Below are 14119 nucleotides of genomic sequence, written 5' to 3' on the forward strand. Positions count from 1 at the left end.
CCTCCATTTATCATATGAACATGTCTCTCAGGGGTGTGAGGTGGACGTTCAACTCGTCCGACCTCTTCATCCCTTCTTCTCTTTCTTGGTTCATCCGCTTTATTGGCTAAGAACCGATCTAGTCGCCCTTCTCGTGCCAATTTTTCTATGACATTCTTTAGGTCGAAGCACTCGTTGGTAGAATGTCCGCAGATTCGGTGGTATTCGCAATACTCTGTCCGACTTCCTCTTTTTTTGTGTTTTATCGGGCGAGGCGGTGGGATCTTTTCAGTGTTGCATATCTCTCGGTAGACATCCACAAGAGACACCCGAAGAGGGGTGTAGTTGTGGTATTTTCTAGGTTTCTCAGTGGGTTAGTCTTCTTTCTTCCTGGATTCTTTATCCTTGTCGCGAGGTGGGTAGGAGAATCCGGCTTTTAAGCTATCTCCCAATCAAGAGTTCTCCTCTATGTTGATATATTTTTCCGCCCTTTCTTGAACCTCATTTAGAGTTGTTGGGTGCTTCTTGGATATTGAGTGGCTAAAAGGTCCTTCTCTTAGGCCATTGATGAGCCTCATGATGGCAACTTCTGTTGGAAGACTTTGTATGTCAAGGCATGCTTTGTTGAATCTTTCCATATAGCTACGAAGGCTTTCCCGATCACCTTGTTTGATTCCCAGCAAGCTTGGAGCATGCTTGGCATTATCCTTTAGGATGGAGAACCTGGTGAGGAACTTTTTAGCAAGGTCGTCAAAGCTTGTGATTGATCTTGGAGGCAAACTGTCGAACCACTTTATTGCCATTTTAGTTAGAGTAGTTGGGAAAGTTTTGCATTAAATGGCATCTGAGACATCTGTGAGATACATCCTACTTCTGAAATTGCTGAGATGATGGCTTGGATCAGATGTATCGTCGTATGGGGTCATGTCAGGAGCTTTGAAGTCCTTTGGGACTTTAGCTTTCATGATTTCTTTGGTGAATGGGTCTTGGTCCTTGTGGGGGCTATCTTTGTGACTAGATTGAGTGGTTTTAGTTTTGAGGTCGGCCTCGAGCTTTAGGAGCTTATCCTCTATTTTTCGGCGCCGTCTTGTTTCTCTCCGGAGGTCTCTCTCGGCTTTCTGCTGATGCTCACCCACTTTTTCGAGCTGTTTTAGATGATCATACTGTTCTTGGAGAGCATCTAAAATTTCTGTGTTTGGGGTTGCTTATCCCCCCGTTTTGAGGTGTGTCTTTGGAGGTGGCATCCGTGTTTTTGTTTGGTGTTTTATCCACTGTTCCGAGGGTTACCTAAAACTATAGGTCGATCTCGGTCGAGATCCTCTGTACTAGTCGGAGCTGTTGTGTCCGCCTTGATGGACTTGGTGGTGGAGCTGGTCCTTCGTCCCCAGAGGATGGGGGTACCTGCAAGGGACTCCGATGCTTAAGTTAGCAAGGGTATTAAGCAGGTATGGAGTAGAATCAGAGTATGAGTTATACCTGGGTGCTCCAGTGTATTTATAATAGTGTAGAGTGACCTTCTTAGATAAGATAAGTTAGTTATCTTTATCTTTTGAGTGAGGTCATCTTATCTTCAAAGGAACCACCCTTCTCCCTGCGGGTTTGGACTGCCTTGGGCTTTGGTGCGCGATCCTCTATTATGGCCCTTCTTTGGGCTTTCCTGTTGACTTGGCCGAGCTCTTTGAGAATAGGTCGGATCGTCCTGACCTGAAGAGGTCGGTCGCTTTATCTGTAGAACATCCCGGGTCAGACAGCTCGACCTAGGGTATGAACAGTGCCCCTACTCGAGCTCGGTCTTTATTGGGAGGTAGAGTCTTAGTTTTTAGGACTTCAAGCCTTCTCGGGTGAAGCCGAACTCGAGCATTTTGTCGACTTTATCTTTGTAGAGTTCCTTTTTGAATGCGGAACGTTTCACTTCCTCTGAGAGCGCGCGCTTTTGTATTAGCGTCCTAGCATTGGAATGTGCGAGGGTTTTAATGCCTTCATTAATTGGTTTTTAATGCCCCATTTCTCTTGATTTCCATTATTTCAAATTTTGTATCCAAGAGGCGGTTTTTTTTTCCCTGTAACTTCCCTTCTTTTTCGTCGTTTCCTGTCCTGCACTTCTCGTTTTCTCTCTGTGACGCTTTGGCATTCGCTTGGTGCTTCCGTTTCGTGGTCGATTCTTTGCTGTTCCTTTTCAAGGCTTTCTTCCTTCTTCCAGGTTGGTTTTTGCCTTCTCTTCACTATTTATTTCTGCTACTTTGTTTTTTATTCTTTTGATGATGTTCTGATCTTGTATGTTGGGAAGCTTGAATTTTTTCTTTGTTTCTGTACTTGGTTTATTACTGTGATGCCCTGTTTCCTGATCTTCTTTTGCTTTGGACCTTTTTCCTGATTCTGATTTTTGTTTGGGGCTTCGTGTGTTTGTTGTTTGATTTTCGTACTGTAGTTTTGAAAAAAGGTTGTTCCTTTGATAAGTTGTTTGCTTCATTGATGATTTTGCTATACTGGTTGATGACCCTTCTCCAACTCTTCGCCTTTTTCTCTTTGGGACGCTATTTCTTTGGGAGAGAGTTTTATCTTTTGTGGCTTTTTCTGAGATTTCACTCTGTCATTGCCTCCAAAGGATGCCCCTGGACCTTGGTGTGCGTCTTGGGGTTTTCCTTTTGCTATTTTGCGTGCTTAAGGTCGCGTTTGTCCGAGTTGCTTCCATTTTATCCGAATTTGTTTTTTGGGTTAGTAACCCGTTGCCTTTTGTTTGTAGGATTAGTTGGCCATGTCATCTCGCAAAAATATTGTCGAGGCGTCCTCTAAGGTTCCTGAGGGGATGTCCGACTGGTTGGACTCCCTGGTGTTGCTGTGTGTATCCCTAGCTAATGCAGAATTATGCACAGAGCTTAGGAAACACCATCGGATATGTAGTAGTGAGAATCAAGAATGCAACTATGAGTTGGTGGCACCCGATTCTGATGACAGGGTCTGTTTTCCTATTTCGACACAGGGGGAGTGACCTTTCTTTTATGCATATGATTTCTTCTTTAGCCAGATGGATATTACCCTTCCTTTTACTTCCTTTGAGACCGACCTGTTGTGGTCTTGTAACATGGCCCCATCTCAGCTTTATCCGAATTCTTGCAATTTTATTAAGATTTTTCAGATGGTTTGTCATGAATTCGGTGTTTAGCCCTCTTTAACCCTTTTTCTGTATCTGTTCGTGTTGACCAAACCTGGAACTACCAAAAAAAGCTTCTTGGATTTCTTTTAGGTCGGCCCAGGGACATAAAGTCTTCTCCATGTATGATGAGTCTTTCCGTGATTTTAAGAAATACTTTTTCAAGATTCGAGCTATTGAAGGAGCTCGTCCTTTCTTCCTGGATGAGAATGGCGAGCCTCGTTTTCCTTTAGAGTGGTAGAGGAATGTAGTTGTGTCTAGGTATACCTGGGAGATGTTAGACGAGGTCGAGCAGGCCTTTGTTGCTGCTTTGGAGGATATTTGGGGGGAACCTCCTTACCTTTAGAACAAGAAATTTCTGGGGGATCCATCCTTGATTCGTGCTGTGCTGGGTATTTTATAAACTGTGTTCCCATATCTTTGGTTTTCTGCTTTCTTTTCTGGATATTCATAAGTCGTTGTATTTTTCTTGTTTTTCAGAGACGTCAAAGAATAATGACTCACTGAAGGCCTTTAAGAAGGCGAGGAAGGCTACCGCGGCTCAGAACGTCCCGGCCAAGGTGGTCGGAGAAGGGTCCTTCCAGGTTTTGTCAAAGCCGTCTGTCCTGAGCTCTCCTGGGCCGAGGAGGATGATCCCGACTCCTTGGGTTTGTTTGGTCGATCCGCCTCAGACTTCAGTTGGTACCTCTGCTCCTTCAGTCGCTCCTCCTCCAAAAAGACCTCGAACTGTCGAGCCGTTTAATCTTAGTGCTCCCGGCTTTGATGTTGTTGGGTTTGTAGACCAACAAATTTCTCCTTATGGTGTCATGCCTACCAACGATGTATCCATTCTTCGTCATCTAGATTTTATTACTCGGAGTGGTATTACACTGGCACACATGGGAGCAGCTTTATACCAAACTGCTCAAGATCTTCCTATCCATGCTACCAAGGCTTTTATGGAGGAGGCAAAATTAGAGTTTAACCGAATTAAGGGTTTAAAGGAGGAGCTCGAGGTGAAAGTGACCGAGCTGGAAAAGGAGCTGAAGGGGGAAAAGGCCCGGACTGTTGGTCTGGCGGCTGCCGCGCAACTGGCCGAGGATACGGCACTAAAACATAAGGATAGCTATGTTACTACTTATAGAGAGATGATGGAGCTCAGGACTAGGTTGGAATCTGTTTAGGCCGATTACACCAAACTTCAAAGTCATCTTGTAGGTAGTGTTACTGCGGCTTATGAGAATCTGAAAGAGCAATTTCGAGTTCTTGCGCCAGATCTCGACCTTTCCTTTATCAGCCTGGACAATATTGTTAAGGATGGTAAGATTGTCCCTGACAATCCCGATGATGATGATGATGATCGTCCTTCACTGCCTGCTACCAAGATTTCTGTTGTGCCGACTTCTCCGACTTCTACTGCTGGGATCAATCGTCCAGAAGGGGAACTGGATTGCCAAATTTTGAACCGAGATGATGGGACAGTAGATGCGGTGCCTCTTCAGACTCGTCCTCCTTCACCCCGAGTTGATGCTGCTAAGAAGTCTTCTAATGTTGACTGAGTTTTCTTCCTGTTTAATGTAAATAGCCCGGCTTGTGGGCTGTTGAACTCTTTATCTTGTAAATGGTGTTTTGCTGACTATTGGTACTTCTTTTGGTTGCTTGTTTAGCAACTTTATTTTGAAAAACAAAGTAGCTTCCGAGCTTCCGGGGCTGATTTTGGTGGCCTCTGAAGCTTGCTATTTATCATAACTTAGTAGTTTTTATATCATGACTGCTTGCACTCGTCTTGGTACCTTCGTAGGCTGGGATTTTGTTTGTAATCCTCCTTTTTGGACCTCATTTAGGTCTCTTTTGGGGACTATTTTTGTAATTTTTGTGTCCTGAGCCTGACTTCATCATGTCAGGTCCTGTCGGGTTACTTGGTAATCCTCTTTCTTAGACCTTGTTCAGGTCTCTTTTGGGGATTACCTTTTGTAGTTTTACATCTTTCTGGGCCGACTTCGTCATGTCGGGCCCTGTTGAGTTACTTGGCAATCCTCTTTCTTGGACCTTGTTCAGGTCTCTTTCGGGGATTACCTTTTGTAGCTTTACATCTTTTTGGGCCGACTTTGTCATGTCAGGCCCTGTCAAGTTACTTGGTAATCCCCTTTCTTGGACCTTGTTCAGGTCTCTTTCAGGGATTACCTTTTGTAGCTTTACATCTTACTGGGCCGACTTCGTCATGTCAGGCCCTGTTGAGTTACTTGATAATCCTCTTTCTTAGACCTTGTTTAGGTCTCTTTCAGGGATTATCTTTGTAACTTATTTTTCTGGGCCGACTTCGTCATGTCGGGCCCTGTCGAGTTACTTGATAATCCTCTTTCTTGGACCTTATTCAGGTCTCTTTCAAGGATTATCTTTGTAACTTTTTATAGGAGTCTGACTTCATCATGTTGGGCTCTTCGAAGTTATAGTAATCCTATTTTATAGGGTTGGCCAGACCTCTTTCTAGGGCTTTACTTATAACTTAGGTCGTTGTGGCTGGTCTGACTTTTTGTGCCGGCCAGTCTTTAAGTTATTTTATAGCAATCCATTTTATTAGTACCTCGTCAGGTCCTTTCTATGGATCACTTTCTATAACTTCTTGCATTATTCTATTTTCATCTTTGCCGATTTTGTTGAATTTGGGTTTTAACCCTCGTTTTTATCGTGATCGCGCAGTGAATTTGGTTTTCACTTTCTGTCGATCTGTAGCTTTATAATCGGGCGATGAATATTTCAGAATAATACGAATTGAGCGTTTGTAGAGAATCTGAACAAATTTTATTTAAAAGAGAATGCAAATATACATAGGGGGTTAATTTCCTAAGTCGGGGGATTTGTAGGTCTGGGTTGGGCGCCTCGTTAAAAAACCCTTTCAGGAAAAAGAGTGCGCCTTGTCCAAGATCTTTTATCATCCCTAGCTATAGTACCTTCTTAGGTTGCAGGTGTGCCATGACCTAGGAAGCTCTCGCCCATCAAGTTTAGAAAGCCTGTAGTAGCCATTTCCCAGTACTTCTATGACTCGGAAGGGTCCTTTCCAGTTTACTGCCAGCTTTCCTTCTCCAAGTCGAGTTGTTCCTATGTTGTTTCGGATTAGGATGAGGTCATCTTCAGTAAAGGCCCACTGTATTACTTTTCGGTTGTATCTGGAGGCCATTCGTCGTTTCAACACCTCTTCCCTTATCCGAGCTCTTTCTCGGATTTCCGGAAGTTAGTCGACCTCTTCCCTTTGAACTTGGGAATTGGCTTTTTCACTTAAATGGATTACTCTGGGTGATCCTTCTTCGACCTCCACTGGGATCATCGCCTCCATTCCGTAAGCTAATCGGAAAGGTGACTCCTTTGTCGTGGAATGTGGAGTCGTTCGATATGCACATAGGACTTGCGGGAGCTCCTCAGCCCAGGCTCCCTTTGCATCCTGTAATCTCCATTTTAACCCTGCTAATATAACTTTGTTAGCAGCTTCAGCTTGCCCATTGGCTTGGGGGTGCTCAACAGAGGTGAATTGTTGTTTTATATTCAAGTCGGCCGCTAGTTTTCTGAAGCCTACGTCTATAAACTAGGTACCATTGTCTGTAGTGATGGAGTATAGAACTCCGAACCTTGTGACGATATTTCTATATAGGAATTTTCCGACTTCTTTGAGCTGTGGCGTTGGCTATGGGTTCTACCTCGATCCATTTTGCGAAGTAGTCTATTCCTACTATGAGGAATTTGAATTGTCCCGATCCTTGAAGAAAAGGTTTGAGGATATCGAGTCCCTATTTTGCGAATGGCCAAGGTGAGGTCACGCTGATGAGTTCCTCTGGCGGCGCGGTATGAAAGTTGGCATGTTTCTGACATGGTGAACATGTCCTTACAAATTCTGTGGCTTCTTTTTGTAGAGTTGGCCAATAAAATCCTGCCCGAAGTACTTTTTTGGCGAGTGCCTGCGCTTCGAGGTGATTGCCACAAATGCCACTGTGTACTTCTTCTAGGACATCTTTTGTGTTGGAAGTCGGCACACATTTTAGCAGTGGTATTGAAATCCCTCTTTTGTATAGAGTATTATTTATGATGGTATAGTATTGTGCTTCCCGTTTTAACCTCTTTGCCTCTTTCTCATTTGTGGGGAGTGCTTCTGTTCTAAGGTAATTAATTATGGGAGTCATCTATCCCTGATCACGACCTGTTATGGCTATGACTTTTTCTTCTTCTGAGATTGATGGATTCTGTAGAATTTCTTGGATGAGACTTTTATTGTTGCCTCCTGGTTTGGTGCTGGCTAGTTTTGAGAGTGCATCGACCCGGGCATTCTGTTCTCAGGGTATGTGACGAATCTCATACTCTCCGAGTTGTCCAAGCTGTTCCCTAATTTTGTCCAAGTACTTTTTCATAGTGGGATCTTTGGCTTGGTAGCTTCCTTCTATTTGTGAAGTAACTACCTGTGAGTCGCTGAAGATGATAAGTTTTTGAGCTCCAACCTCCCTAGCCAGCTTCAAACCAGCTAGTAGTGGCTCATATTCTGCTTGATTGTTTGAGGCAGGGAACCTGAATTTGAGGGAGAGTTCGATTTGGGTTCCCTGGTCGCTTTCAATTATTATGCTCGCGCCACTTCCCATTTTATTTGAGGAACCATCCACATATAGATTCCATTCTGTGGGGATTTCCGGTGTGTCCGTGAATTCCGTAATGAAGTCGGCTAGATATTGAGATTTGATGGCCGTCCGAGCTTCGTATTGAAGGTCAAATTCAGACAACTCGACTGCCCATTGTAAGATTCTGCCTGCCAAGTCTGTTTTCTGTAAGATACCTTTTATGGGCTGGTTGGTCCGAACTTTAATGGTTTGAGACTGGAAGTATGGGCGAAGTCGTCGTGATGTTAGTATGAGAGCGTAAGCAAACTTTTCTATTTTCTGGTAGTTCAGCTCAGATCCTTGTAATGCTTTGCTGATAAAGTATGTGGGTTGTTGCCCGTTGTTGCCTTCTCGGACCAGTGCTGAGGCTATTGCCCGATTTTTCGCCGCGAGGTACAATATGAGTGGTTCTCCTTCCCGTGGCCGACTTAGTATAGGTGGCCGTCCCAGGAATCTTTTAAAGTCTTCGAAGGCTTGCTCGCATTCAGCTGTCCATTCGAACTCATTTCCCTTCCTTAGAGTGGCGTAGAAGGAGAGAGATCTTATTACTGATCCGGCCAGGAATCTGGACAAGGCTGCCAACCTCCCGTTGAGTTGTTGTACCCCTTTGACACAAGTCGGACTTTTCATGTCGAGTATGGCCCTGCACTTATCTGGGTTTGCTTCGATTCCTCTCCGTGTGATCATAAAACCCAAGAATTTACCAGCTTCTACTGCAAAGGTGCATTTTGCAGGATTGAGTCGCATGTCGTGTCGTCTTATGGTGTTGAATACTTGTGTCAGATCGGATAATAACATCTCTTCATTTTGTGTCTTTACTAGCATGTCATCCACGTAGACTTCCATGACCTTTCCGATGTGATCCGAAAAAACCTTGTTCATTAATCTTTGGTAAGTGCCTCCCGCGTTTTTAAGACCGAAGGGCATGACAATGTAGCAGTAATTTGCCTTTGGGGTTAAGAATGAGGTTTTTTCTTGGTCGGGTGGGTACATTGGGATTTGGTTATATCCCGAGTATGCATCCATGAAGGAGATGTATTTATATCCGGAGGAGGCATCTACCAGGGCGTCGATGTTTGGGAGCGGGTAAGGATCTTTTGGGCAGGCTTTGTTGAGATCGGTATAGTCAGTACACATTCTCCACTTCCCATTTGACTTTTTTACCAATACGATATTAGCAAGCAATAGCAGATATTTGACTTCTCTTATGAAACCTGCCTCCAGTAGAGCTCGTACCTATTCTTCCACAATTTGAGAGCATTCTGGTCCTAGCTTTCTACGCCTTTATTGTACTGGCCGAGATCCCGAGTAGACTACTAGCTTGTGGCACATTAGCGTGGGATCTATGCTAGGCATGTCTGCGGCCTTCCATGCAAAGAGGTCAGCGTTGTCTTGTAGAAACTGTATGAGTGATTCTTTGATGTCTCCTTTTAGGAGTGTGCCGATATTGGTTGTTTAGTCTGGGGTATCCCCGATCTGGATTTTCTCTATTTCTCCTTCAGGTTGTGGGCGAAGCTCTTCCTGCCTCTGAACTCCACCGAGCTCAATTGTGTGGAATTCTTCTCCTCTGCCTCTGAGGTTTAGACTTTCGTTGTAACAGCGGCGCACCATCCTCTAATCTGCTTTTATCATAGCTATTCCTCTTGCAGTTGGGAACTTCATGCATAGATGCGGAGTCGAGACTATTGCACCGAGCTGATTTAACGTTGTCCGACCTATAAGGGCATTGTAGGCTGAACTTATGTCGACTACGATGTAATCTATTTTGAGTGTTCTTGACTGACTTCCTTTTCCGAAAGTTGTGTGGAGTGAGATGTATCCCATCGGTTGAACAGGGCATCGCCTAGCCCGAACATGCTGTCTGGATATGCTCTGAGTTCTTTTTCTTCTAGGCCGAGTTTGTCGAAAGCCGTTTTGAATAATATGTTGTTAGAACTCCCCTGGTCTATCAGCGTACGGTGAAGATTTATGTTTTCCAGTATAATAGTGATGACCATGGGATCGTCATGCCCTGATGCGACGCTGGATGCGTCTTCCCTTGTAAAAGTGATCACCAGGATGTCGGGTGCATCCTCCTTTCCTGCGACGTGATATACGTCTTTGAGATGTCTTTTGCGAGATGATTTAGAGATTCCTCCCCCGGCAAATCTGCCGTGTATCATGTAGACATGTCTTTCTGGCGTTCGAGATGATCGCGCGGTTGGTCTGACATCTTCTGCTCTTCTTCTTTTTCTTTGTTCATCATCATGGGTGGCCAGATATCGATCTAGTTTTTCTTCTCGTACGAGTTCTTCTATGACATTTTTTAAATCGAAACACTCATTGGTGGAGTGCCCGCAGATCCGATGGTATTCATAATATTCAGCCCAATTTCCTCCTCCTTTTTTGCCTTTGAGTGGCCAAGCTGGTGGTATTTTTCTGTGTTGCAAACCTCTCTGTATACATCCACAAGAGACACCCGTAGAGGGGTGTAATTGTGGTATTTTTTAATTTTCTCTCCATGTCGGTCTTCCTTCTTTCTAGAATCTTTATCCTTATACCGGGGGGTGAACCCGACTTTCGAGGTCTCTCCTAGTCGGGAGTTTTCCTCCATGTTGATGTACTTTTCCGCTCGTTTCTGTACCTCGTTCAGAGATGTGGGGTACTTTTTTTATATAGATTGACTAAAGGGGCCTTCTCGTAAGCCATTAATGAGGCCCATAATAACGGCTTCTGTTGGCAGGTTCTGTATATCCATGCATGTCTTGTTGAATCTTTCCATGTAGTTGCGCAGGGTTTCCCGTTCTCCTTGTCTGATTCCCAGTAAACTCGGAGCATGTTTAGCTTTGTCCTTTTGGATGGAGAATCTGGCCAGGAATTTCTTAGTCATGTCGTCGAAACTTGAGATGGACCTAGGAGGGAGGTTGTCGAACCATCTAATTGATGTTTTTGTTAAAGTAGTTGGAAAGGCTTTGCAACAAACTGCATCTGAGGCGTCGGTGAGATACATTTTGCTTCTGAAGTTACTGAGATGATGGTCGAGATCTGTAGTGCCATCGTATAAGGTCATGTCTGGGAGTTTAAAGTCTTTTGGGATTTTTGTCTTCATGATCTCTTGGGTGAATGGGTCTTGTTCCTTGCGGGTGCTATCTTCGGGAGTGGATCGGCTGGCTTTTGTCTTAACATCGGCTTCAAGTTTTAGGAGCTTGTTCTCCAATTCCCAGCATCGCCTTTTTTCCCTTTGTAGGTCCTTCTCGGCCTCTCGTTGGCGTAGGGCTTCTTCCTCAAGTTGTTTTAACCGGTCTTAAAATGCATCCATGGCTCCCTCCTTTGGGGAGTTCTTCTTGTTATTGATTTGGGAAGTATCTTTTGGGGTGGCGTCCGCATTTTTTTGCAGCGTTTCTTCCCCTAGATCTGAGGTGTGGTCGTTGTCATGGTCGTCCGCCATGGTAATGGGATGACTTCCAGGTTCCCCGACAACGGCGCCAATGTTCCGAGGGTTACCTGAAACTGTAGGTCGATCTCGGTCGAGATCCTCTGTACTGGTCGGAGCTGTTGTGTCCGCCTTGATGGACTTGGTGGTGGAGCTGGTCCTTCGTCCCCGGAGGGTGGGCGGTACCTGCAAGGGACTCCAATGCTTAAGTTAGCAAGGGTATTAAGCAGGTATGGAGTAGAATCAGAGTATGAATTATACCTGGGTGCTCCAGCGTATTTATAATAGTGTAGAGTGACCTTCTTAGATAAGATAAGTTAGTTATCTTTATCTTATCTTTATCTTTTGAGTGAGGTCATCTTATCTTCAAAGGAACCGCCCTTCTCCCTGCGGGTTTGGACTGCCTTGGGCTTTGGTACACGGTCTTCTGTTAGGGCCTTTCTTTGGGCTTTTCTGTTGACTTGGCCGAGCTCTTTGAGAAGAGGTCAGGTCATCCTGACCTGAAGAGGTCGGTCACTTTGTCTGTAGAACATCCCGGGTCAGACAGCTCGACCTAGGGTATGAACATCCACCAAACCAGAGTTGTGACCATTGTCATGGTCGTCCGCCATGGTGATGGGATGACTTCCAGGTTCTCCGGCAACGACGCCAATGTTTCGAGGGTTACCTGAAATTGAAGGTCGATCTCGGACGAGATCTTCTGTGCTGATCGGTGCTACTATGTCCGACCTGGTAGAGTTGGAGACGCTGCTGATCCTTTGTCACCGAAGGGTGGTGGTACCTGCAAGAGACTCAGATGCTTAAGTTAGCACGTGCTTTAGGCAGTTTTTGTGTAGAATCAGAGTATGAGTTATACCTGGGTGCTCCAGTGTATTTATAGTAGTGTAGAGTGACTTTTCTTGAGATAAGTTAGTTATCTTATCTTATCTTTGAGCGAAGTCACCTTATCTTTCAGGCCAACCACCTTTACATTGGGCTGCGTCCTTTTGTTTGGGCCTACGTGGGCCTCTATGGTGATTTGGCCGACCTCTTTAAGAAGAGGTCGGTTGCGAGCCAACCTTTACGGGAGGTCGGTAGCTCTAATGTCGTCCAACTAGGGTAATACAGCTCGGTCCAGGGTATGAACATTTACTGTTCATACATCGGTTCGAGCTATAAATGACTGGGTTGGCCGACCTCTTAGAAGGTTGGCCCATTACCGACCTCTTCACAAAGAGCTCGGACAAGTCGCCATAAGAGGCCCAAGCAGGCCCAGACGAAGGGACACAGCCCAAATCTAAAGGCGGCAAATCCTAAAGAAGGATAAGGCGATTCCTCTTAAAGATAAGATGACTTCACTCAAAGATAAGATAAGATAACTATCTTATTTCCAAAAAGGTCACTCAACATTACTATAAATACACTAGACCACGCAAGTATAACTCATACTATGATTCTACACAAAAACCTGACTAAAGCACGTGCTAACTTAAGCATCGAAGTCTCTTGTAGGTACGACCACCCTCTGGTGACGAAGGATCAACAGCACCAACAAGTCGGACACGACGACTCCGGCCAACACAGTAGATCTCGTCTGAGATCGACCTACAGTTTTAGGTAATCCTTGAAACATTGGCGTCGTTGTCGGGAAACCTAGAAGTCATCCCATCACCATGACGGATGACCATGACAACGATCACAACTCTGGTTTGGTGGACAGAATGCCAAACAAAAACACGGATGCCACCTCCAAAGACACACCTCAAAACGGGGGAGATAAGCAACCCCAAACGCAGAAATTTTGGAAGTTATCCGTGAGCAACAGAATCGCCTTAAACAGTTGGAACAAGAAGCTGAACGTCAACAGGAAGCCAAAAGAGACCTTCGAAGAGAAACAAGACGACGTCGAAAGCTAGAGGACAAGCTCTTAAAGCTCGAAGCCGATCTCAAAACCAAGACCGCTCGATCCAGTCATGAAGATAGCCCCCATAAAGATCAAGACCCATTCACCAAAGAGATCATGAAGGCTAAAGTCCCAAAGGACTTCAAAGCTCCAGACACGACCCCGTACGACGACATGTCGGATCCAAGCCATCACCTCAGCAATTTCAGAAGTAGAATGTATCTCACTGACGCCTCGGATGCCATTCGATGCAAAGCCTTCCTGACTACCCTAACGAAGACAGTAATGAAGTGGTTCGACAGTTTGCCTCCAAGATCCATCACAAGTTTTGACGACCTTGCTAAAAAGTTCCTTGCCAAGTTCTCCATCCAAAAGGATAAAGCCAAACACGCTCCAAGCTTACTGGGAATTAAACAAGGAGATCGAGAAAGCCTTCGCAGCTACATGGAAAGATTTAACAAAGCATGCCTTGACATACAAAGTCTTCCAATAGAAGCTGCCATCATGGGACTCATCAATGGCCTAAGAGAAGGACCTTTCAGCCACTCAATATCCAAGAAGTTCCCAACATCTCTAAACGAGGTTCAAGAAAGGGCGGAAAGATATATCAATATGGAGAAGAACTCTCAATTGGGAGACAGCTCAAAAATCGGATTCTCCTAACCCACCACGGGACAAGGATAAAGAGTCAAAGAAAAAAGAAGATCAACCCGGTGAGAAGCCTAGAAAATACCACAATTACACCCCTCTTCGGGTGTCTCTTGTGGATGTTTACCGAGAAATATGCAACACTAAGAAGATTCCACCACCTCGCCCAATCCAAAACAAAAGAGGGGGAAGTCAGACAGAATACTACGAGTACCACCAAATCTACGGACATCCTACTAACGAGTGTTTCGACCTAAAGAATGTTATAGAGAAATTGGCAAGAGAAGGGCGATTAGATTGGTACTTAGCCAATAAAGCGGATGATCCAAGAAAAAGAAGAAGGAATGAAGAGGTCGGACAAGTTGAACATCTACCTCACACTGAAGAGGTCGAACGAGTTGAACGTCCACCTCACACCGAAGAGGTCGGAC

General features: G+C 44.9%; 1 protein-coding gene across 1 annotated transcript; it reads right to left on the reverse strand.

Annotated features, from left to right (window-relative positions):
• Positions 1-431: 431 nt before the first annotated feature.
• Positions 432-782, reverse strand: LOC107458848 (uncharacterized). The gene has a single exon (XM_016077048.1). The coding sequence runs from the start codon at positions 780-782 to the stop codon at positions 432-434; it is 351 nt and encodes a 116-aa protein (XP_015932534.1).
• Between the last annotated feature and the right edge of the window lie 13337 nt (positions 783-14119).

This window comes from Arachis duranensis, chromosome 7, assembly GCF_000817695.3.
Source record: "Arachis duranensis cultivar V14167 chromosome 7, aradu.V14167.gnm2.J7QH, whole genome shotgun sequence".
Taxonomy (NCBI): Eukaryota; Viridiplantae; Streptophyta; class Magnoliopsida; order Fabales; family Fabaceae; genus Arachis; species Arachis duranensis.